At 40.9% G+C, this 25,350-nt stretch overlaps 1 protein-coding gene across 3 annotated transcripts in view; it reads left to right on the top strand.

Annotated features, from left to right (window-relative positions):
• The first annotated feature begins 1,478 nt into the window (after positions 1-1,478).
• SENP2 (SUMO specific peptidase 2) overlaps positions 1,479-25,350 on the top strand; it is a 41,379-nt gene continuing 17,507 nt past the window's right edge. For 2 of the 3 annotated variants that reach the window (XM_060198560.1, XM_060198559.1), the window contains exons 1-11: positions 1,581-1,816; positions 4,547-4,602; positions 9,036-9,169; positions 10,566-10,632; positions 12,132-12,222; positions 16,151-16,273; positions 17,196-17,361; positions 19,971-20,077; positions 21,634-21,728; positions 22,324-22,375; positions 23,282-23,345. In XM_060198560.1, coding sequence (XP_060054543.1) covers positions 1,716-1,816; positions 4,547-4,602; positions 9,036-9,169; positions 10,566-10,632; positions 12,132-12,222; positions 16,151-16,273; positions 17,196-17,361; positions 19,971-20,077; positions 21,634-21,728; positions 22,324-22,375; positions 23,282-23,345 — 1,056 coding nt within the window. In that variant the 5' untranslated portion in view covers positions 1,581-1,715. Of the gene's footprint in view, positions 1,817-4,546; positions 4,603-9,035; positions 9,170-10,565; positions 10,633-12,131; positions 12,223-16,150; positions 16,274-17,195; positions 17,362-19,970; positions 20,078-21,633; positions 21,729-22,323; positions 22,376-23,281; positions 23,346-25,350 lie in introns of all 3 variants that reach the window. The other variant, XM_007519780.2, reaches the window with a different exon arrangement.

The raw sequence follows: 25,350 nt of genomic DNA, 5'->3' as shown, positions 1-25,350 counted from the left end.
GCTGGAAGAAACCATCTGGAACCAAGAAGTCTACTTAACAGTCCCTTACCCTCAGCCTTATTATACCATCACTATATTCAAATCTACATACAGGTTGGGAGGGGTCCCATCATGCATCTGATGTCATGATGACAGTTCTGAAATGGCCAAATATGGTCAGAAAAGAGGGGGGCCAGTGAAAAGCTCACCTGCCCTAGACTGAACCTATATAATCTCCCTCCCTCCACCCTCCAAAGGGCAGTACAATTCATTTTATAATCCACCTGCATTCCCTCTGTGTACTTTCACCTTTCACCTTCTCCCCTCAATAAATCTGATCGAGCACTGGTGTCTTTGTCCCTGAATTCTTTCTGGACTCTGACAAGAAGCTTTACCGGGTTCGAGGCACACTCTCTCTCACCTCCCTGATCCATTAGTTTCTATCACCCCTCAGGATGAGCCAATGGCACCTGGGTCAGCAACACTGGTACTCAGACTCCCATTTCAATTTCACATCTGCCATTTGCTAGCTTGTGTGGTCATATGAAAATTACTCATTTGCTCTAGGCCTTGTTCTCCTTATTTATTTATGTTTATTTATTTTCCCTTTTGTTGCCCTTGTTTTTTATTGTTGTTGTAGTTATTATTGTTGTTATTGACATCGTCATTGTTGGATAGGACAGAGAGAAATGGAGACAGGAGAGGAAGACAGAGAGGAGGAGAGAAAGATAGACACCGCCTGTGAAGCGACTCCCCTGCAGGTGGGGAGCCGGGGGGGGGGGGGTTCGAACCGGGATCCTTAGGCCGGTCCTTGCGCTTTTCGCCACGTGCGCTTAACCCGCTGCGCTACCGCTGGACTCCCTGTTTTACTTATTTATTAAAAATTGGCAAAAAAAAAATGGACCAGGAGGTGGCGCCTCTGGTTAAGCACTCACATTACAGTGCACAAGGACCCAGGTTCAAGGCCCTAGTCCCCACATGCAGGTAGAAAGCTTCATGAGCGGTGAAGCAGGACTGCAAGTGTCTCTCTATCCCCCCCTTCCTTCTCAATTTCTCACTGTCTTTATCCAATAATAAATAAATTAAAATATTTTTTAAAAAATGGCACAAGACTCCCTATCCTCATGTGGTCGTTGCGAGAAGTGAAGGTGGCTATGCCTGTGAAGTACCAAATAGAAGATATGTTGCAAAGTAAGGGACAGTCAGCACGGTAAACGTTTGCTCATTCATCTGGGGCGTACCTTTATTCTGAGAACTCTGCAAAGGTACACTGAGCACCTGCTGTTTTGGGAGGTCTCCTGGGAGCCCACTCTCGCGGGTGAAGCTCTAAGTGCAGCCAGTGGGCCTTGGCCCGCGGGCCGTCTCACGATTGGCTCTGGCAGACTAAGCCCCACCCACATCCTTTGGAAGCTCGTCGTTGATTGGATCGGGACCGTTCCGCAGGCATTCCGGTTGCTATGCTTGCAAGTGGGGAAGTGGGTGCTCGGTTGCGCGTGCGCAGATGGAGGGCGAAGATGCTTTCCGGTCGGGAGGGAGGAGGTGACGTCAAGAGCGGGGTCTGGCGGGGGCCTTCGTTAGCCCTGGGGACGTTGTATCTGCGGGCCCTGGGATCGCGTCACAAGTCGGCGACTGAGCCCTGGTGGTGGTGGCCAAGGCGGCGAAGGCAGCAGCGGCGGCGACAGCTCTGGGGTTTGCGTCTCGGGGTGTGTCGGCCGCCGCTGCTGCTTGAGCCTGGTATGTACAAATGGCTGGTTAGGATTCTCGGCACCATTTTCCGTTTGTGCGATCGGCCGGTGCCCCCTGCCCGGGCCCCCCTGAAGAGGCGGCGCTCGAACAGGTGAGAGGAGAGGCCGGCTGTCCTGCCCGCCCACCCCAACCCCAGCCCGGGCCCGGGGCGGCCGGGGCAGCGCAGGTGCAGACCGGCAGGTCCTGCTCCGCCGGGGCAGGTAGCTGGGCCGAGGCTGCCGCGGTGCGGGTCGCGGGTCGGGGGTCGGGGGTCGCGGGTCGGGGGTCGGAGGTCGCGGGTCGGGGGTCGGGGGCGTCGCGGTGACGTAGCCGCTCCCGCACGCTGCGCGGATGCAGCTCGGAGGATGGAAGGAACTGGAGCTCGAGAGCTGCTCCCTCTGGAGTGGGCGGGGATGGTGGGATCTCTGGCGTTGTCGCCAAAGTCTAGGCGATTGCTGTCAACAGAGGGCATTGGCCCATCATTTGCTGCTCTTAAGTTGAAAACTGAACATTGAAGAGAATAGTTAATATTTTTATATATGCATATGTATTAATGGTTCATTGGGTTAAAAGCTCACCCTAGAGTCTCATCTCTGGCAGTTAAATTCTGTTAAGGGAATTGAGCTCCTAAGCTTGCCCAGAGCCGTTTTGAAATCAAGTTCTGTTCTGTCTGCACCAGAGACACAACTGTCTTTTTTTTTTTTTTTTTTTTTTTTTGCAACTGTCTTGTGAAACAGCTGTCAAACAGTGGGTTTGTGTCATTTTAGAAGGGGGGCGGTGCAAGAGGAAGAGCGGTTCTGTGCTTCAGAATTAGCATATGAAAAGAGGAAGTTCAGAAGTCTGTCCCTTATTCATTTAAAGTTTTGGGGAAACTTTAATGAATAAACTTAAAGCTGTTCTGTTTTTTTCCCCTTGGCTTATCCCTTTTCAGTGTCTACGCTCTTGCCTAAGAATTAAGACAGTGTAGAAAGTGCCGTATCAGTGGTGTATTTCCCTTAACTTGCAGTGATCAAGTATTAATTTTGGTGTTTCTTAAAGAGTGGTTTCGTGAAGCTTGAGAGAACAAAATGATTAATATGAGGGTGAGGCTGCGGGTCATTGATGAAACTGACTGTTGGCTAAATTCCATCATGTAGTCTAGAGGTGGCATGGCTTTAACTTATTTTTTTTGTTCCTTTCTGTAGATTTGACATATTAATCACTTGAGAACATGTAAAGTGCCTAGAGTGGTGCTTAGTATTTATTGGAGTGATGTTTTGATAGTTTTACTGTGAGGAGCATTATGCAAGAGCATAAAAGCCTGATGTGCGCTTGGTACTACAAATTTGTTGAACAAAGGAATTTCAATTCCACCTTCTTTCTCCTCTTTTTGCTGTGAATCTCTACTAGTCACAGAAATAATGATAGGGACATCACACTTGATCTTAGCCAAAAGGCCAAGAAGCGATGATGATAGGGACATCAAAACTGTTTTTGACCACACATCCTTAATCTCAACTCTATTTTTTGAGTGGGAGATAGGGGGCTCACATTTGCTATATACCCTGTATATTTTTTTCCTTTCTTTTTAAAAATTTATTGACAGTGAGAGAGAGAGTGCAAAAACGAGAGAGAGAGAGAGAGAGAGTGTGGAAATGCATCATTCTGGGATGCGTGAAGCTGTGGATCTAACTAGGGACCTCTAATGTGTGAGTCTAGCATTCTGGTCACTGGGCTGCTTCATGGACCATTCCCGTTGGACTTTTTCCTCTCAGATAGATACATAGATAGACAGACGACAAACAGATCAGTGTCGGGGGAGGTAGACAGACACCACAGTACCAGAACTTCCCAGGAGCTGTGGCACTACCACGTGATTCCAGAGCTCAAACCTAGACTTCGAGCCACTTGAGCTCTCTCCTGGCCTCTCAAACAACTCTTCATAGATTTATTTAGCTCTCTGTTTATTTCACATTAGATAGAGAGTTTCACATAAGCGTGAAAGAAGCCAGAGCAGCACTCCTGTATATGTAATGCCACTGCATGTAATTCCCAAACTTCACCAGGTGAGCTGGCTCCCCAGCTGCCAAATTCTTAGTGTTGGTGTGTTTAAAGTTAGGATCTACATGGAATTCTGCTAGGATTTATTCTGCATATTTATTTGCACTATGAACTATGGCCAGCCATATATAGTGTGTTGTGAGCCTTTATCATTTTTAAGTTGAAAAAATTTTCCCCAGTTATCACTGTAATATAGTTTTCATGATTAAAAAAAAAATCAAACAGTGAAATGTGACACCTTTCTGACTAAGAACTTTTAAGGCTTTAAAGTCCGTACTTGAGCCAAATTATAAGCTACTGGATGATGGGACTTCTAGGGACTCTCAGATAGTTGAAACTGTTGTGTTAAGTTCTCATGCTGAAGCCATATACAGTAGCATGTTCTTTTGAAACATAGTTGGTTCTAATAAAGTAATGGAGAATTGTGTGTTGTATGAATAGTAGACTTACTTATAAAAGTGGATCTGGGGAGTCAGGCTGTACCGCAGCGGGTTAAGCACAGGTGGGGCAAATGCAAGGACCAGCGTAAGGATCCTGGTTCGAGCCCCCCCCCCCCCACCTGCAGGGGAGTCACTTCACAGGCGGTGAAGCAGGTCTGCAGGTGTCTATCTTTCTCTCCTCCTCTCTGTCTTCCCCTCCTCTCTCCATTTCTCTCTGTCCTACCCAACAACAACAATAAAACAAGGGCAACAAAAAGGAATAAACAAATCTTTTTTTTAAAAAGTGGATCTGTGTCTATGTAAATGATATATCCACACATATGTATGTATATACATGTATATGTGTATATTTCTCTCTGCAGCACTCTGTTTTCTACAGTGGATACTGATGAAATACCAGCCAAAAGACCAAGACTAGGTAAGGAATATTAATATTAAAACCTTGTTTTTTTAGATAAGGAAAATATATGCATGAAACAAATTCAGATATAAAGAGTATACACAGTAAAAAGTAAAGCTCTTTCCTGCCCCTTTTTTTGCACTTATCTTTTAAGAGTCAACTACTGTTACCAAGATTGTCTTTATAAAATAAACTTCCAAATAAATGTTCAGTCTTCACTAACAACATTCTAAATCCTCCTATCAAGAAAAGATTTTTTTTTTCTCAAGTAAAGAAACATTATAAATAACCGCTTCAGTAGTTGGGCGGTATAAGGATCCTGGTTTGCGCCCCTGGCTCCCCACCTGCAGGGGAGTCACTTCACAGGTAGTGAAGCAGGTCTGCAGGTGTCTATCTTTCTTTCCCTATCTCTGTCTTCCCCTCCTCTCTCCATTTCTCTCTGTCTTATCCAACAACAACGACATCAATAATAACTAACTACAACAATAAAACAACAAGGGCAACAAAAAGGAATAAATAATAAATAAATTTAAAAAAAAAAAAGAACCGCTTCAAGCTGAGAGATAGCTGAGTGAACCACTCAATTAGGTATCCCCAAATTGTTTACTTCCTGTATCTAGTGGGTATCAAGGTATAGCTTGATAGAAGAAAACAAAGCTAGATTCAATGAAAAAGGCATAATGGAATGTTTAGATATCCCTCTTTCCTTCTCACTCATAGACTGAAGCTGAGAAACAGAAAGTAGAATTTGGACTGGGTTTGGTGTGTTGCACCAAAGTAAAGGACTGGAGGGCAGGGGGACTTTTCAGGTCCTGATGCAAGATGGTGGAGGAAAAACTAGACTGGGGATGAGAGTGTTTTGCAGAAAACTGAGAAATTTTACACATACACCATCAACCATTAATCCTTCCAATAAAAATATTTTTTAAAAAAAGAATACGCCTTTTTCTCAAAAAACAAACAAACATGAAGTTGAATCTATTTCTAGATGTGGTAGTTGATAGTGGACATATCTGTGTTAAGACTTCATTTAAATCCAATGAGTGTTTATATCTTAATGCTAAACAGTGTATTAGACTGTACAGCAAATATTTAAAAAATGAGTAAGGCAGGGTCTGTGTTTCTAGGGACTTTGTAATTGTTGGCGTAGATAGCTGTACGGAAGGGGGTATAAGACAAATACATAAAGAAATCAGGAAGTTGGTTCAGCCGTAAAGCACATGTGCTACATGTGTGAGACCCAGGGTTCAATCCCTGGCATCACAAACTGGCAAGCAGTGCTCTGGTATGTATCCCTCTGTAGCAAAAATAGGGGCTGGGTGGTGGCCCACCTGGCTGAGCCCACATGTTACAAAAATAAATAAATAATAAAGAGGGTGACTAGCACATAAGTAGTACTAATGACTAATGTCAGGGAAGATACAATGAAGTAATAAAGATGGTAGCAAAAGTAGAAACAAAATATCCACTTTTTGACTAGTAAAGAATATCAAATATTTGATGGAACTAGTATATGAGTTGGATCTTGAAGGATGGGTAGGATATCAACAGCAATAGGGAGGAAAAACATTCTAGGCAGAAGGACAGTATGGGAGAGTTGTACAATTTAGGAAATACTGAATAGAACTCAGGAAGTAAGTTGGAGAGAGAGAGATCAAGTTTCTTTATAAGACAAATATTTTTCGTTTATAGTAGCAGTACAAAATTATCTTTTGGAGGGGGCTGGGCAGTGGTGCACCAGGTTAAGCGCACATAGTACTAAGTGTAAGGACCAGCGCAAGGATCCCAGTTCAAGCCCCCGCCTTCTTACCTGCAGGGGGGTCACTTCACAAGTGATGAAGCAGGTCTGCAGGTATCTGTCTGTCTCCTTCTCTCCCTCTCCCCTCTCAGTTTCTGTCATATCCAAAAAAAGAAAAAATGGCCACCAGGATCAGTGGATTTGTAGTGTAGGCACCGAGCCCCAGCGATAAACCCTTGAGGCAAAAATAAATAAATAAATAAATACATAAATAAAATAATCTTTTTGGATACATTTAATTAGCAAGAAAAGTGAGTCATTTTAAGAAAAACATGAGTAACTGTATAGTTAAAATAATCTTTTTGGTGACATCTCATACATTCAGGAGCCATATCAAGCTTGTGAAATAATTATGGTTTCTATTTTAGGAACTTCTATGTCAAGCCTCTCTTTCTCTGAAATACGTATTATGATTTTCCTGAATGGAAACTCTAGAAAGAAACCTAAAGGAAGGGATGAAGTAGGTCCCACAGCTGATGCTTATTGGTAGTTTGTATAGGTCTGTGGCAATGCTATGAGGATGGCTCTGGAGCCGTTAAAGTGAGGCTAGTATTGTGGTCTGGGAGGTGGTGCAGTGGATCAGGCATTGGACTCTCAAGCTTGAGGTCCTGAGTTCAGTCCCCAGCCGCACATGTACTAGAGTGATGTCTGGTTCTTTCTCTCTCTCCTATCATTTCTTATGAATCAATCAATCAATTTTTTTTTAAATGAGGCTAGTGTTGAGCTAATGAATTTCATTTTAGTTAAACTTGTCGCTGTTGATTACTATATTGGACAGCACAGTTTAAATGGTCGCTTTTGAGAGAGAGAAACATGGTAAAATAAAAAAGAAAGACCTTAGAATTACTGGCACCTCGTTTTATAGATGTTAGAAGCGCAATCTGATTTCAAGAAAATGATGTTTTTGTTGTTGTTTTTAAGAGAAGCAGAGAGAGAGGGAGAGGGAAAGAGGGAGAATAAAAGATCACAGCATTGGGAGTCGGGCGGTAGCGTAGCGGGTTAAGCGCAGGTGGCACGAAAGATCACAACATCAAAGGTTCCTTCAGTGGGGACTGGTCTTGCATTCGGGTTGCACACATAATAAAACAAACTGCTCTCACTGCTCTCACTGTCTAAGTAAGCTCTTATTCCCGTTTTACAGACAGGTCAGACTTTTTTTTTTTTAAACATTCTCTCAGGCCAAATCTTGACACAATTTTTAGGATAATAGACTGAAATGCTGTTGATGTCTTCCACTTAATGATGTTATTAAGGATACTTCTTGCCCTTTGGTGTTCAGTTTTGTGACATTCTGAATTAAGTGCAGTCTCATGTAGGAGAGAAATAGAAGAGTCTAAGTGATACTCCTCAACATTATTGGGGGGAGAATCTGGAATTCTCTCTGGGTACTTACTAAATGAGAACTAAGTCATCTGCTAGCTGTGGTTCTTTTGCTATTCTCTGGTTACAGTTATTTCACATTGGATTCTGTTTAACCAGTTATCACATCTGCCTTATTTAAGTTATTCCCTATCATTCTGCAAAGTATTTTATATCTTAAATGTGCGTTTTGTGGCAAGGCCACCATTTTCAGCGTTGGGCTGTTTTTCTCTAAAACAGACTGCGGCTAAGGTAGTAGGGAATAAGAAATTGTAGAAAACAAATGAGCAGTATAGGAAGTAAGAGAGAAGTACTGTGACAGAAGCTGGGTGTGCGGGAGGGGAGAGAGCTACGCCTCCTATTTATTTACTTTCTTATTTTGTAATCTAGCTTATGTGGCAAGGAGTGGTGAGTGAGATCTTGGCGATGGCTTTTTTATTTTTTAAGATTTATTTATTTATGAGAAAAATAGGAGGAGAGAGAGAACCAGACATCACTCTGGCACATGTGCAGCCGGGGATCGAACTCGGGACCTCATGCTTCAGAGTCCAAAGCTTTACCACTGCTCCACCTCCTGGACCATGGTGATGGATCTTTTCCAGGAGTTTGGCTTCATCATAGATGTTTAAGAGCTGCATATTTTGTACTTTATTAATTTCAACTCTAGTGGTAGCCAAGCTAGAATGAGGATTTAGGAAATAGTTGTTTAGGACAGCTGTATTATCTCCTGGAAAGTACGGACACATCAGTAACGAAAGGATACTGCTTCTTGTAGGATTCTGCCGTCTTCAGGGGCTGCCTGCTTTTGGTTGTGTAAACTGTACCCATGTATCTCTGATGATTTATTTTATATATTTGGATACTCATTACATAAAAGTTGTCATTTCAGAACCCATTTTTTGTGAATGAGTATATGGTTTGCTAAAGTGATAAGTTCATGGTATTGTAGCATTTCAGATTTTTTACTAAAGAGAATCCCAACTCTGAAATCCTAGTTATGCAGGTAGGAAAAGAAATTTACAAATACCTTCTTATCTCAAAGATTGAAAAGTAGGACTTCTAGGACCAAGGAGATGGTATTGTGGTTATGCAAAAAAGTCTTTCATGTCTGAGGCTCTAAGGTTCCAGGTTCAATCCCCAGCACCACCATAAGCCAGAACTGAGCAGCACTCTGGTTAAAAATAATAATAATAATAATAAATAAATAAAAATAACAGAGGGCTTTTTTCAAGTATGCTGTTTTTGCTAGAAGCTTTTTACTCTATGCTTAGATAGTATATATTATATTTTCTAGATTGCTTTATTCACCACGTGAAAAACACACTCTACAATGCTGCCAGTTTATTTGGATTCCCATTCCAGCTGACCACAAAGCCTATGGTGACTTCCGCTTGTAATGGAACTTGCAATGCGACCCCTTCAGGAGAGGTCAGTGTGGCTGGAGCAGCTCATTGGGGCAACTGACACTTCAGCTTAATTATTAACGTTAAATCTCAAAAATGCAGTATTCTGTTTTCAGGAATTAACATTTAGGGTGGGGAGATAGCTTACCTGGGACATAGGAGTCCCTGCAGGTAAGAGCACCCGCATCATCACACAGGCAGGAGTACCACAGATTATACTGGGGAAGCTCCACAGGTGGGGGAGTGCTGCTGTGTTTCTCTCCTTCCTCTCTGTCTTCTCTCCCTTTCTTGGATTGTCAGCAAAGTCATGACATATTTTTCTGTGCAAAAATGCATCACGACTTTGCCAATAACTCAACAAATTAAAAGAGAGAGAAAATTAGGGTCTGATAGGTTACCTAGCAGGTATTGTATATGCTCAAGGCACTGGGTTCATACTGTTTAGTAGAAAGGGGGGTTGGGAGAGTGGACAGGGAGATAGCTCAGGCGGCAGAGTGTGTGCACTGCAGTGGTGCTCTGTTGCTGTGTTGCATATGAATAAAATGAATTTTTCCTCTCTCTTTTTTTTTTTATTGTTGTAGTTATTATTGTTGTTGTCGTCGTTGTTGGATAGGACAGAGAGAAATGGAGAGAGGAGGGGAAGACAGAGAGGGGGAGAGAAAGATAGACACCTGCAGACCTGCTTCACCGCCTGTGAAGCGACTCCCCTGCAGGTGGGGAGCCGGGGTTCGAACTGGGATCCTTATGCCGGTCCTTGTCCTCTCTCTCTCTTTTTTTTTTTTAGGGACTGGTCAGTACAGAATGACTCTTTTCCAGTAGTGTTTATGCCTTTACTAGTCTTGATAGGAAAAAAAAAAGAAAGAGAGAGAGAGGGAGAGTTAATGGTTTAGATGTAACATTTAGGCCAGAGAGATAGCCTCATCCGTTAAGAATCTAATATGCATGCCTTATGTTGTGGAGGTGATATCAGTCCTTGACACGACCTTATGCCAGAGCTGAGCAGTGCTCTCTGGTCTCTCTTCTCTCATTCTCTTTCTCATAGTAAATAGTCTTTTAAAATATAAATTAGGCAGTTAAAAATATTTATAAAGAATCTAACCATGAATCATCCTTTCTTATCTAAGAATATATGTTTTTAATAACATTTTTGTGAGCTTATACAAATTAAACATTTGGTCTTACTGATATTATCCCTTCTGTGAGCTAGTTAAATAACCAAAATAGAATGTTTTTTGTTTTTAAGAAACATTGTCTTTAACCAGGGCACTGCTTGGCTCTGGCTTATAGCGGTCCTAGGAATTGAACCTAGAGCCTCTGGTATATCAGGCATAAAGGTCCATTGTGTTATTTACCCAGCCCAAGAAATTTACTTAAATTCTAAAATTTAGATGCTATAGAGGTAATTCTCTTTGCTTTTTAAGGTATTTTCAAACTCTTCATCTTGTGAACTGACAGGTTCTGAATCCTGGAACAATATGCTGAAACTAGGTGAGATGGTCAAAATATTTCTGCTTATCTACCCCCTTCTGCCATTTAACCCCTTAGTTTTCAGACTATAAAAAATAAAAATAAATAAAAATTTGGGTTGAGATGAGAGCAGAGACATTTTTTCAGAGGTAATCTTTCTACATTAAAAAAAAAGAGAAGCAAATATCTTTCCTTTAGCTTGTTCTTTGAGTTCAGTTTTGTTTTATTTGTATTATCAATGTCTCTAGCTTAGATCAAAGTTCATTCATTAAAAAAAAAAAAAGCATATCCAGAATATCCATAGAACTTACTCTGTGCCAGGCATTATATGTCTGGAAGCAATAACAAGATCCTTAATGGCAAAACATAAAGCAATGAAGCCTTGTCTTTGAAGGATATCATCCGATGGAGAATAATAGTGGGTCTCCATTTCTCAGAGTTTTGCGATTAGAAACCTCTTTATAAACTGAAATTGAATTATAGTTATTACTGGATTTCCAGAAAGCCATGATGTTTTTTTCTTTTTTCTTTTTTATTGTTGTTGTCGTTATTATTGATGTTGTTACTGGATAGGACAGAGAGAACTGGAGAGAGGAGGGGAAGACAGACAGGGGGAGAGAAAGAGACACCTGCAGACCTGCTTCACCGCCTGTGAAGTGACTCCCCTGCAGGTGGGGAGTTGGGGGCTCGAACCGGGATCTTTATGCCCGTCTTTGCATTTTTTGCCACATGCACTTAGCCTGCTGCGCTACCGCCCAACTCCCCATGATATATTTTTCTATGCTTTTGTTTTTCTAATCATTGCTGGGGCTTCACTGCCCCAGGCCAAATACAAAGACAGAGATAGAGAGAAAGATACCATAACACTGAAAAACTTCTTTCAGTGTAGTGAGGGCTGGACTTGAACCTGGGTTGTGTGTGTGACAAAGCTAGCACACTATTCAATTGAGCTATCTTGATAGCCCAAAGTCAGATTTCACCAACAAATAAATTCAGATTATTTTCAGCTTTACTGCTACTGATTTGTGAAGGAGAAGAAGAAAGAAGAAGGAGAAGGAGAGCTGCCTTGTTTTGCACCTCTTTGCATTTTGGAATTCAAAAGGACACCATGCTCTGTGACCAATGAAAATAGGGTCACCCCTTTTTTGAAGTACAGTAACCATCTCACAAGTGTTGGCAACTTCTAATGAAATGTGAAGATTTTTCATTTTTCATTTTAAAATTATGTTTTTGGGAAAGCAGAATCAATCCGACAATTTACTGAATTTGATTGTATGATAGAGTTTGTAATCACTGGGTTCTTGTCTTTTTTTTTTTTTGTCCCAGGAAGCAAAACTAGGAAAGTCTTATTTCATATTACCTCTCTGAAATAAAAGACAAGCTAAGTGCTACTGCTTTCACTTTAGGTTGTTACAAAGTTTATGCAGAAAGGAATCCTAATCCTACAATGTAGTCTACAATGTACACCACTCAACAGCATTCCTTTTCTAATACATCTGTTTAAAATATGTTAAAAATAGGTAATAAATCTCCTAATGGAATAAGTGACTATCCAAAGATCAGAGTGACTGTAACCCGAGATCAGCCTCGCAGAGTTCTGCCTTCCTTTGGGTAAGTGTTAATTTCTGTCTTTCTGAAAATTGAAACCTGTGCTTACTAGGTGTTTGCTATTGTTAGTTATTTTCATCTTTATTATATAATCTAAAAAACTAAAATCAAAACTTTATTGACTTGTCACTGGTTTACAATACTGTCGGATTTGGGGAGTATAGCTCTACACCTCTACACATGTATCATAAGTCTCCCTGCACCCCCTACCAAAGTTCCAGTGCTGTCACACTAGCAGAATGATACTCCTCCACTGACTCCTCCCACCATGCCACCCATAAAGCCTCTTTCCCACCGGCGGCCACCATATTTTTCAGAATCAAACTATGAATCCACTGCTCCTGGTAGCCATCTTTTTTCCATTGCTGTTGTTGGACAGGACAGAGAGAAATTGAGAGAGGAGGGGAAGACAGAGGGGGAGAGAAAGACACCTGCAGACCTGCTTCATTGTGAAGCGTCCCACCTGCAGGTGGGGAGCCGAGAGCTCAAACCAGGATCCTTATGCCAGTCCTTGCGCCTCGCATCATGGCGCTTAACTCAGTATTCTACCACCCGGCCCCTGCCAAAGAGTTCTTTATGTGTATGCCTGTGTTTTGCTGGTTTTCTTTGCTTTGATTATTTATATTACACATATAAGTAAAGCTATGTTGTGTTTTCTTTCATTTCCTGACTTAGTTCACTTTTCACAATACCGCCTGTCCATAGTATCATAAAAGGCACAGCTTAAGTACTTTAAAAAAATTTTTTTATTGATTTAATAATGATTGCCAAAACTGTAGGGTAAGAGAGGTACAATTCCACACAGTTCCCACCACCAGAGTTCTGTATCCCATCCCCTCCCCTGGAAGCTTTCCTGTTTTTTTTATCCCTCTGGGAGCATGGACCCAGGATCATTATGGGGCGCAGAAGGTGGAAGGTCTGGCTTCTGTAATTGCTTCCCTGCTGAACATGGGCCACTGAACAGGTCGATCCATGTTCCCAGCCTGTTTCTATCTTTCCCTAGTAGGGCAGAGCTCTGGAGAGGTAGGGTTCCAAGGTACATTGGTGAAGTCATCTGTCCAGTGAAGTCAGGTTAGCATCGTGGTAGCATCTGCAACTTGGTGGCTGAGAAAGCATTAAGATATGAAGCAGAACAAATAGTTTAATAATCAGGAATCTAAAAGTAAAGACAGATGAGATTTGAGGTCTCCATTTTGGAAAAGACTAGTAAGTCTATTTTAGGTATATTCCAAGGGGCCCATGACGTTACAGTTTTTTGCCTGAGCCTGACAGCTAACATGCAAGTGGGCTAAAGGTATTGTATGGTGTCAAAGCTGGGAATAGCTCTGGAGAGGTGGGGTTCCAGGATACATTATGGGTGGGGTTGTCTGTCCAGTGAAGTCAGGTTGGTGTCATGGTAGCATCTGCAACTTGGTGGCTGAAAAGCATTAACATATAAAGCAGAACAAATTGTTTAATAATCAGGAACCTAAATGTAAGAATAGAGCAGATGAGATTTAAGGTCTCAAGTTTGGAGGAAAAAAAAACAAAAAACCTTGGAAGTCTATTTTGGGTATATTTCAAGGGGCCCATGACTTTACTAATTTTCGACAGCTAACGTGCAGGTGGGCTAAAGGTATTGTCTGGGAAGATGGTGTCAGAGTTGGAAATAGGACTAGAAAGCTGGAACAGGGAAGAAAGTAGCTCCCAAATATTTTTTTTAATTGCAAGATATGACTTCAGCTTTTTTTTTTAGTTGCAAAACACAACTGCACTTTTTATTTAATTACTAAGGACTATAATTTCTCCATGCAGCCATTGTTGATGGGCATTTGGGCTGATTCCATGTTTTGGCTGTCATGAATAATGCTGCTGTGAACATAGGGATGCAAATAGCCTTTCAAAGTAGTGGTTTCAGAGTTTTCCAATAAATGCCGAGGAGTTGTACTGCTGGATAGTATATTTCCACTTTTAGTTTTTTGTTTCGTTTTTATAGTTTTCTTTTTGTTTTATTTAAATAGAGAAAGAAGCAGAGAGTGAGAGAAACCATAGCATCACAGGTTCCTTCAAGGTGGTGGGAGCTGGACTTGAACCTGAGACACAGACATGGCGAAGCAGTACACTATCTTTCCTTCAAGGTGGTGGGAGCTGGACTTGAACCTGAGACACAGACATGGCAAAGCAGTACACTATCTAAGTGAGCTATTTCAACAGCCATTTAGTTTTCTGGAGCTTTTTTCTTTTTGTTTTTAAATCATCTCCATACCAGTTTCCATAGAGGTATCCTTTTTAAAAAAATATTTATTTATTTATTCCCTTTTGTTGCCCTTGTTTTATTGTTGTAGTTATTGTTGTTGCTGTTATTGATGTCGTCGTTGTTGGATAGGACAGAGATAAATGGAGAGAGGAGGGAAGGACAGAGGGGGAGAGAAAGGCAAGACACCTGCAGACCTGCTTCACCGCCTGTGAAGCGACTCCCCTGCAGGTGGGGACCTGGGGGGCTCGAACCGGGATCCTTACACCAGTCCTTGCGCTTTGTGCCACCTGTGTTTAACCCACTGCACTACTGCCTGACTCCCCATCGAGGCATTTTTTTTTTTTTTTGTCTACTTTTTATTACTTGCCGGGCTAGCATCATCGGAGAGAGAAGAGACCAGGAACTCGTGGCTGTGCGGGAATGCAATGCAGTGCCTTTATTGATAAGAGACAATGCCTTTATATCTTTTGAAACGGAAGTGGCAGGTCAGAAAAGAAAATGGCTAGGAGAGGGGGTGGAGAAAAGAAAGGAGCAGGAAGGTAAAAAGCTTCCATAGCAGCTATTGCGAAGGTTCTAACCAATGGGATAAACTAATACCCTGCAGTCAGGTCAGGTCTCAGGCAAAACAATGATTATGTAAATAGACCACAGCATCCAGCAATGCAGGGGACCAGGCATAATGACCAACAATTACTAAAATATATTTTTATTTCTTTATTGGGGGATTAATGTTTTACATTCAACGGTAAATACAATAGTTTGTACATGCATACCATTTCCCAGTTTTCCATATAACAACACAACCCCCACTAGGTCCTCTGTCATCCTTTTTGGACCTGTACTCTCCCCCCCACCCACCCCAGAATCTTTTACTTTGGTGCGATACACCAACTCCAATTTGATGTAAGTGCATTTACTTATTTTATTTACACTGGGTGCACTGGAGATGAAAGCCAGGGGGTCGTCTAAGTCTAACGATATATACCTATGTTTCCATCTAAGTCTGTTTTATTTTTGGTACAGTTATAAATGAATTATTTAATTTCTCTTTCCTTTAATTCATTATTTGATTATATACAGTAAATTTTATATATTGATTTTATATCCTGCTATTTTCCTGTACTCATTTATAATTTGTATCAGTTTTTTTTTTAAGTTCTTTAGGGTTTTCCATGGGTATTATGTGATCAGCAAATAGTTTTACTTCATTTCTAATTTGGATTCCGTTTATATCTTTCTCACCAAACTCCTCTGGCTATGACTTTCTAAATTATGCTGAACAACATTGTTGAGAGTGGACATCCTTTTCTTATTTCTGATCTTAAAAGCAAAGCTTTCAATTTTTCACTATTGAGTATAATATTAGCTATGTACTTTCCATATGTGGCCTTTAGTATATTAAGTACCGTTCCTCCTATTATTGGTGTTTGAGGGTTTGATCATAAATATGTATTGAAATTTGTTAAAATGCTTTATTAGCATCTGTTGATAAGGTGGTATAACTTGTATCTCTTCATTGGTGTGTTACTTGGCATTAATTGATTCGCATATTAGAACCATCTCTGTATCCCTAGGATACAAATTCCACTTGGTCATAGTATATGCCTTTATTTTTTTCCAGTGCTGTTCTGAGGCCTCGCACATATGTGATGCCACTGCCCTGGTCCAATTTTTTTTTCATTCTTCATTTTACAGAGAGAGAGGGAGACAGAGAGATGAGAGATACATAGCACGGCTCCACTCTGCATGGAGCTCCCCTGATAACATCCATGGTTCTCTCATGTGGCGAAATGGCTTGAAGTCAGGTCCATGTGCATGGTAAGGTGCTCATTCATTTTTTGTTTGTTTGTTAAATATTGTTTGATTGATGAGAGAGAGAGAGAGAGAAAGAGAGAGGGAACGAACAAAAACTGGAGCATCACTTTGCTACGTGTGATACTGGGAATTGAACTTGGGACCTCATGCCTGTAAGTCCATCACTCTGTCACTCCACCACCTCCCAGGTTACAAGGCACTCATTCTAAGGTGGACTGTCTCTTGGTCCATGGTATATGACTGTTTTGAAAATATTGCTATTTGCCAAGATCTTGTTGAGGATTTTTGCATCTATGTTCATCAGAGACTGTTCTATAATTTTCTTTTATGTATGTTATCTTTTGGAATCTGAGTAGTATTGACCTTTCTTTTTTTTAATTTCTTTATTGGGGAATTAATGTTTCACATTCAACAGTAAATACAATAGTTTGTACATGTATAACATTCCCCAATTTCCCATATAACAATACAACCCCCACTAGGTCCTCTGTCATCCTTCTTAGACCTGTATTCTCCCCACCCACCTACCCCAGAGTCCTTTACTTTGGTGTGATACGCCAATTCCATTTCAGGTTCTACTTGTGTTTTAAAACAACCAAAAAAACCAACAATGGTTTTTTGTTTTGTTTTTTTTTTAAGTTCTTTAGGGTTATCCATGTGTATTTGTCATCAGCAAATAGTTTTGTTTGGTTGGTTGGTTGGTTGGGTTTGTTGGTGTTGAAGATGTATTTATTTATGAGAGAGTGAGAGGAGGGGGATAAAACCAGAGAATAATATTTGATGTCAAAGATCAAACTGATGCAACACTTTATCCACTGTCCCACCTTCTGGGCACCTTGGTGACAACTCACTTCTTCCTTCCTTTCTCCCTCCCTCCCTTTCTTCCTTCCATCCTTGCTCTTTCCTTCCTTTTTCTGTCTTTCAGTTTTACTATGAACTCAGAAGGTTATACTAGAAGACCGGGTGGCCGTCGCCATAGCAGAGGCAATCCAGAGAGTTCCTTAATGTGGAGACCTCAGGAACAGATTGTAACAGAGGCTTCTGAAGAGAGTGGCAAGGGGCTGAGGCGTCCCCACTGTACTGTGGAAGAGGTAAGTTCTTTTAGCTTTTCTTTTAAAAATATTTTATGAAAAAAAATAAATAACATATGCACTGTGGCACATCATTCAAAAGGTATAAGATTATAAATTTCCCAGTCTCCCTTCTACACATGACCCCCCCCACCAAGTTTATCTTTTGTCAAAATTTAAATGGATAACTTGTGTGTGTCTTTCTAGAGAGATAAGTCTGCACATATATATTTCAGATGGTTTTCTAATGTTATTTTTTCATTAAAAAAAAAATATTAGGAAGAGTATAAAAATCTGTATTTTTTCCGGAAGCCTGAATTGTTTGAACTTGTTTTTGTTTTTAATGAACTGCAATAACTGTGATTAAATAAGGTAAGTAAGTGGTGTATAGGTCAGCTTTTTCCTTCCCTTTTCAGGGCACTTAGCATGATGTCTTCATCAACAGTCATCACTTCCCTCTTCAAGTCTTCACTTATTTCAGGAAAATTTTAAATTATCCCTGTATCTGGCATTCCCCAGCACATCACCTACTGAAAATTTCTAAATGGCTTTCTGAGCCATTTAGAAATTTTTGGGGGTTTGAGTCAGAAATATTTGGGGGTTGAAGCGGGGAGGGCCAGGAGATAGCTCACTTGGTAGAGCGCACTCACCTTGCCACATGGGAACACCTTGGGTGACACTGGGGGGAGCTCCGTGGGTGATGGTGTTTCTCTCCTCTCTGTCTTATATGCTCTTGTCTCTGGCTCTCTTTCTCCTTCTCTATAAATACAAAATGAAAGAATTGGTTCTGGGAAACTATCCATGGTACCATGAGTGCACAGAACCCTGAGTTCATTCTCTAATACCAATCTCAGATGCTCTGCTAATTGTTCAGAAGTCAGTTAAAAATTGAGTAAATGGGGCCAGGTGGTGATGCACCTGGTTGAGCTCACCATGTTACAGTGCTTAAGGACCCAGGTTCAAGCCCACAGCCCCCACCTGCAGGGGGAAAGCTTTGTAGGTGGTGAAGCAGGGCTGCAGGTGTCTATCTGTCTCCCTCTCTGTCCCTACCCTCTTGATTTCTGGCTGTCTCTATCCAATAAATAAAGATAATAATAAAAATTTTGAGTAAATATAGTCAGTTTTCTCTAGGAGATTACATATACATAGTTGTAGTCAACAGACAAGAGTTGGGCAGAGGGAAGAATGAACCATAGAGATAGGAGTTTGAAGTATAGGAATTTCATAAGCATCATTACCTCATAGATAAGAAAGCAGAAATGATCTCTCATCAGGGACTGAGCAAGTATGTCAGAGATATGCACAAAATAGAGCCTAGAAATATTAAAAGGTGATGCTGGCAATAGCATAATAATAGGTTCTGTGTGACGGATGTAAAGTTAGGAGAGAAAGCATGAGTCCCAGATATCTTAAGTCTTGGCTAACTCTGTGTTACTGACTAAAATACCTGACATGTTTAGAGGAAAGATGATGACTTCAGCTTTGGATGTTGTTTAAACATCAGAAGATCTGTTCCACAGACTCTTGGATATATGTGATGATGAGAGTTGAAAAGGAGGCAGGGTTTCTGGATCTCTCTCTCCCTCTCCCTCTCTCCCTACTTTCTGAAAAATGAGTTTTTAGTGCCATACTGGGAAATGAATTCAGGACCTGTGTATATGCCATACTGCTGAGCTAACTCCTTAGCTCAAAATGTAATCTGTATCTTGAGATGGGGGTGGGATAGGAAGGGAAGGGAAGGGAAGGGAAGGGAAGGGAAGGGAAGGGAAGGGAAGGGAAGGGAAGGGAAGGGAAGGGAAGGGAGAGAGACCTAAGCACAGTTCCACCATCCATGGAGTTCCCTTGGGGCTGTCCATGGTACTCCCATGTGCTGCCTGGAATTAAATTTCTGACCTAACGTGTGGCAAGGCATGCACTCTACCCACTGAGCCATCTCCTGGGCTGCTTCTTTTTTTTTTAACATTTCTAAATCTTGCATATTGATGTTATGTAAACCAAGGGACTGAAGAGTTCATTTAGGGAGAGAATGTAGTATGAGAAGAGATAATGGGCAGAACCACCCACATTTAAGGGCAGGCAGAAGAAGAAATACTCTGCAGTGGAGACTGAGATAAAATAAGAAGTCAGGAGAGTGTGTTGTCCAGGAAGGCATGGTGAGTGGGATGAGCAGACAGCAGAGCTGACTGAGTGTTGACTGAGTCTGGCCACAGAAAGTGCTTGGGTGACTTTGGTCATACCAGTTCCATTTTGGAAGTTGAATGTTCTGATTATGCAAGGGGGTGATTTCTGCTTAGTTTGGAGGTCAACTCACGTCTATTGTTTAAAAAAAAAGAAAAAAAAAAAAAAACAGATGTCATCCAAGTTTAGCAGCTCATGTAATGAGTGAAATGGGCTAAATGACCCATGTAAGGCAAAAGGCCCCACACAGCTGTAGATTGTTGATTCAGTTTTTCAAGAGACCAGACTTTTGAATTTTTCTTTGCAAATGTACAAAGTTGGTAATTAACTCAAACTTTTTAAAAACACTGTGTAAGAAATAAGACACAACCAAGGGCTACACCAGACCTCTGTTATGGTTTAATTACATAGCTTTAATGTGCTTGTCATCTGACACACTTTGAATTACTTAGGGTGTTCAAAATGAGGAAAGAGAAAAGTACCGAAGGTTACTGGAGCGACTTAAGGAAGGTGGTGGCCATGGAAGCTCTGTTCCTCCTGGAACTTCAACTCATCACAGGTAAAAATGAGTAATAAGATAAAGGCTTTGTTAGGCAGAACTCATCACAGGTAAAAATGAGTAATAAGATAAAGGCTTTGGCAGGCAGCTTTTTGCTTATTTTTGGAGTGGGAATTGGTGGGGTGGGCTTCATTTAAAAAGAGAGCTTGAGAACTAGCTATGTCATTTACCTGAAATTTGTATCCATTAGTGGGTGATATAGAAGAGTTGTATAGAACAAAAATAGAATTTTCTGTTAGCTTTAGAATTCTTTGTTCAGAAAAATTCTTTCTTGAAACTTTTATGTACAAAAGTGGAACCACACTGGTTAAAGTTGAGCTCCCAGGGGCAAGAGAGTGTCTTTCAACTTCCTCAAAATACTTGCTTCCCTCAGTCTCAGGCTTTTTTTGGGGGGGGGTGGGGGGACTGGCACGGGGAGGGGCTGTCTTTCTTTCTCCTTTCCAACTTTTCTCCCCCCTTTTTTATATTACTTACTTTTTCTCTGACACTACACCATCCCTGAGGCGTCTTAATGGTAGGCATTTTAGCTTATTTGAAAACAAGCCTGCAAGTTTAAAGTCACCACAGGCTATAAGAAGTTTTCTTATGAGAATTTTTATTAATAAGCATTATTAATATTCTAATGCTTTGAGTAAATAGATGGGAGTAGCAAAAGAAGCTGAGGTCTAGCCTTTTATTTGCCTGTAAAAAGGGGACTAGACTGTATTAGCTCAGGATTGAGTGCTGCTAGAGTAATCCTTTAAGGAGTGTGAGAATACACAGAAGGGATCCCAGGAAAGTGAAAAAGTCACAAAACTATCTAGCTTGTCAATACAGAAATAGCAACGTTTGTTGTTTTTGAATCCAGAGCCTCACACATGTGCTATACCGCCCCCAAGTGGCTCCCTGGCCCAGTTTTTTCATTCTCTGATGTAAGAGAGGGAAGAGACAGCTCAGTGCCGCTTCCCCATCCCTGGAGCTCCCATAGTGCCGCTGTCTTTTTGCTCTCACATGTTAGAACTCTGACCCAGGGCCTCACTCACCCTTGGTGAGATACACACTTTACTATGTGAGCTGTCTTCCTCTTCTCTTTCTGGAAATTTTAGCTTTGTGAATTTTTTTTTTTTTTTTTGAATTATCTTAGTCTGAATATTAACATTTTTGCTACTTTGGTTAGAAGGAACAACATGTTTCATAGACTTTGTTATGTCAACAAAATCCTCAAACTGGCTTGATTTTTAATGTGTTGTTTTAGTATCTTTTTCAGTTTACCCTTTAAGATTTTCCATCTTTTGACTTGAGTTTTACTTGCTGAGATTTTTCAGTCCAAGTGGTGCTGGGAACTGAGCATATACACTTTTGCAAGTAGAGACACCGAAATTAGCTAATTTGGCTGAATTACTAGAAGGAAGATTGTACTTTTATTCTAGCCCCAGGGGATGCATCTTCTCTCTTGTAACATGATGATTCAGTGTAGTCAGTAACTTCTGTGTGGAGAAATTTGCCAGGCAGAGATAATGAGTACTAATAGTAGACTTTACTTTTGTGTCATGATCTTCATTTTTTGTGTTTCTAAGTTCTCAAAGAAGTCATATGGACACATTAAAGACCAAAGGCTGGGGGGACGAGCAAAGTCACGGAGTCAAAACAACTCAGTTTGTTCCAAAACAATGTGAGTTCCCAAATCTAGCCATATCTTGATATGTTGAAATTAGTTTGCGTGCTATGAAACTGGAAAATAGCATCCTAGTAAAAGATGGTGTGGTAAACTTTAAAACACTGTTAGGTCCCTAGGCGTTGACTCAGGCTTATCTACTGTCAGTAGTTTACTAAAGGAGCTATTTGAAGATGAAGTAGATTGCCTGGAATCCTTCTTATTTCTACCTTCATAGCAGCAAATATTTCGTGAACCTGAAATCAATTACTATATACTCCTTTTATTTCTACACTGTCTATTGAACAACAGTTTACTAGATAGATATCAGTTTATACTGATTATATTTAAGGAAGAAGACCTCATCTTGGCGGTGTATGTTAGGATCAAATGCAGCTTCTCAGACATGTGAAGCATTTGCACTCCCATAAAGCTATATTCCTGGCCCCTTATGTATTTTTAAGCAACATGTAAGAAGCTTAGTGTCTTTAAAATCCAGTTAGCATTTCAGCAAGTGTATATACTAATACTTTGGAAATTATATACATTGAAATTCCAGATAGATGATTATTAAAGGAAACATTTCTTTTTTTTTTCTTTATTGTCCTCACAGATAGAGTTGTTGAAACAAGAGGACCTCTTTGTTCAGTGAGAAGTGAAAAGAGGTACATAATTTATTTCACTTTGTTTTCTTTTGATTTTTTTTTTTTCGTTACAAGCTATATTTTTTAATGAGTATGTCCGAGGAATTGTGAACTCTGCTTACCTCTGGTAAAGGACCAGCATACATAAATACATAGGTATCTCTTTTAAAAAAAAATCATTAGTGAAAAAGAGAGAGAAAGGGAGGCAGAGCATCATTTTGGAATGTGCAGTATCAGGGATCAGAATTAGGAACTCATGTTTGAGTACAATGCTTTATTCGCTGCATCCTCTCCTGGGTCACCACAGTATTTATTTCTTAGGTTAGTTATCCACATGAGCTTGGGAGGAAGCCTTTCTCTTCTAGGCATTAGGGGTTAGAAGACATAGGTGCCACTTATCTTCCGAGATCAGACGAGATCGGGCATGTTCAGGGTGGTATGGCCGTAGACATAGGTGCCACTTATATAAGGATGTAGTTGAGAAAACACCCACCTTATCAGCATCTCTAGTGTAGAACAGAGAAGGCAGTTCTCTGTGTTTTAGGTTTTTGATAATAGTTTATTTATAGCAGAGTTTGGTAAACTATGACCCATGGGCCAAATTTGGTCTGCCTGTTTTTGTAAGTAAAGTTTTGTTGGAACACAGGCATGTTCATTAATTTACATATTGACTATTCTTAAACTACAGTGGAAGTTGGAGAGATTTGATAATGGCCTGTAAAGTCTAAAGTATTTACTGTGTGATCTTTTTATGAAAAATATTTGTTGACTTTCAGTTTAGAGTGGATACAAACTCAAGCCAATTTTTGTATACAAAGTATTGAAATTTATATCTAAAACTAGTCTAGCCTGTACCAAGTTAAAATCACTCAATCTGGAATATCTTATTTTACACCCCACCCCACCCCACCCCACCTCACCCCTTAGGTGTCCAAAGGGAAAATTTTCTGATCCAGAGAAGATAGTGGGAATCAGACTTGAAAGTGAAGGTGTAAGTAGAAACCCTAGTTAAATTTCATATCTTTTTGTTGTTTTGTCTGCTGCTGTTAAAATTTTGGTATCCGGGAGTCGGGCGGTAGCACAGCGGGTTAAGCACATGTGGCGCCAAGCGCAAGGACTGGTGGAAGGATCCCGGTTCAAGCCCTGGCTCCCCACTTGCAGGGGAGTCGCTTCACAGTCGGTAAAGCCAGTCTGCAGGTGTCTATCTTTCTCTCCCTATCTCTGTCTTCCCCTCCTCTCTCCATTTCTCTCTGTCCTATCCAACAACAATGACATCAATAAGAACAATAATAACTGTAACAACAATAAAAATAAAATAAAATTAAAAGGGCAACAAAAGGGAAACTAAATAAAAAAACATTTTGGTATCCATGAAAAATAAGGAAGGTGACATATATTACTTTTTCTAATTCATCATTTGCAAAATCAGCAAATACTGATATTATAAAACTTAGCCTTCCTTCTTGAGTTGCTAGAGTTTGACACCTGTGTTAGCCATCTTTTAAGAGACCATCTTGCCTTGATCCCTATCTTTTTTTTTTTTAATTTTTGTTTATAAAAAGGAAACACTGACAAAAAGAGGGGTACAACTCTACACAGTTCCCACTACCAAAACTCAGTATCCCATCCCCTCCCCGGTAGCTTCCCTATTCTTAATCCCTCTGTGAGTATGGTCATTGTGGGATACAGAAGGTAGAAGGTCTGGCTTCTGTAATTGCTTCCTTGCTGAACATGGGCATTGACAGGTCGATCCATACTCCCAGCCTGTCTCTCTCTTTCCCTAGTGGAGTGGGGCTCTGGGGAAGCGGGGCTCTAGGACACATTTGTGGGGTCATCTGCCCAGGGAAGTCCAGTTGGCATCATGGTAGCATCTGGAACCTGGTGGCTGAAAAGAGAGTTAGTATATAAAGCCAAACAAATTATTGACTAATCATGAACCTAAAGGCTGGAATAGTGTAGATGAAGAGTTGTGTGTGTGTGGGGGGTCTCTGTTTTGTAGTTAGTAGGCCTATTTTAGTTCTATTCCAAAGGGCCCGTGACTATAACTAGTCTTTCCCCCCCCCCGCCCAGCCTGAAATCTGATATGCAGGTGGATCCAAGTTATTGTCTGGGGAGATGATGTCATGGCTGGAAAAAGGACCAGAAAGCTGGATCAGGGGAGAGAGTAGCTCCCAAGTATGGGAAAAATGTATAAATATTGTTGACTGTAAACCCCATCTATTTGATCTGATCTGGGACCCATATTCAGCTTTATCTGTGTTGCCTAGCCTCTTTTGGGAAAAAAAATTTTTTTAATATTTATTCCCTTTTGTTGCCTTTGTTGTTTTATTGTTGTAGTTATTGTTGTTATTGATATCATCATTGTTGAATAAGACAGAGAGAAATGGAGAGAGGAGGGGAAGACAGAGGGGGAGAGAAAGATAAACACCTGCAGACCTGCTTCACCGCTTGTGAAGCGACTCCTCTGCATGTAGGCAGCCGGGGGTTCAAACCAGGATTCTTACATCCGTCCTTGTGCTTTGCACCACCTGCGCTACCGCCCGACTCCCTCTTTTGGAAAATTTACAAACCATCTATCTCTTAGAAAGAAGTGATAAAATAAATAAAAAAGAAAAGAAGGAAGAAGTGATGGGGGGCTGAGGGTAGCACACTGCACCAGGTTAAGCGCACATAGTGTGAAGCACAAGGACGGGCTAAAGGATCCAAGCTGCTGGCTCCCCACCTGCAGGGCAGGGGTTGCTTCACAAGCAGTGAAACAGGTCTGCAGATGTCTTTCTCTCCCATTCTCTGTCTTCCCCTCTCTCAATTTCGCTGTCCTATCCACAAGCAATAATAACAACAACAACAACAGTGGGAAAAAGATGGCCACCAGGAGCAGTGGGATTCGTGGTCTAGGCACCAAGTCCCAGTGATAACCCTGGAGGAAAAAGAAAAAGAAAAAAGGAAAAAAATAAAGAAGTGATGTGCTCAAGATTTTATTTTCAGAGTCAAGATTT

The sequence above is a fragment of the Erinaceus europaeus genome, chromosome 9 (genome assembly GCF_950295315.1).
Source record: "Erinaceus europaeus chromosome 9, mEriEur2.1, whole genome shotgun sequence".
Taxonomy (NCBI): domain Eukaryota; kingdom Metazoa; phylum Chordata; class Mammalia; order Eulipotyphla; family Erinaceidae; genus Erinaceus; species Erinaceus europaeus.
This window is presented reverse-complemented; position numbering and strand designations above follow the sequence as displayed.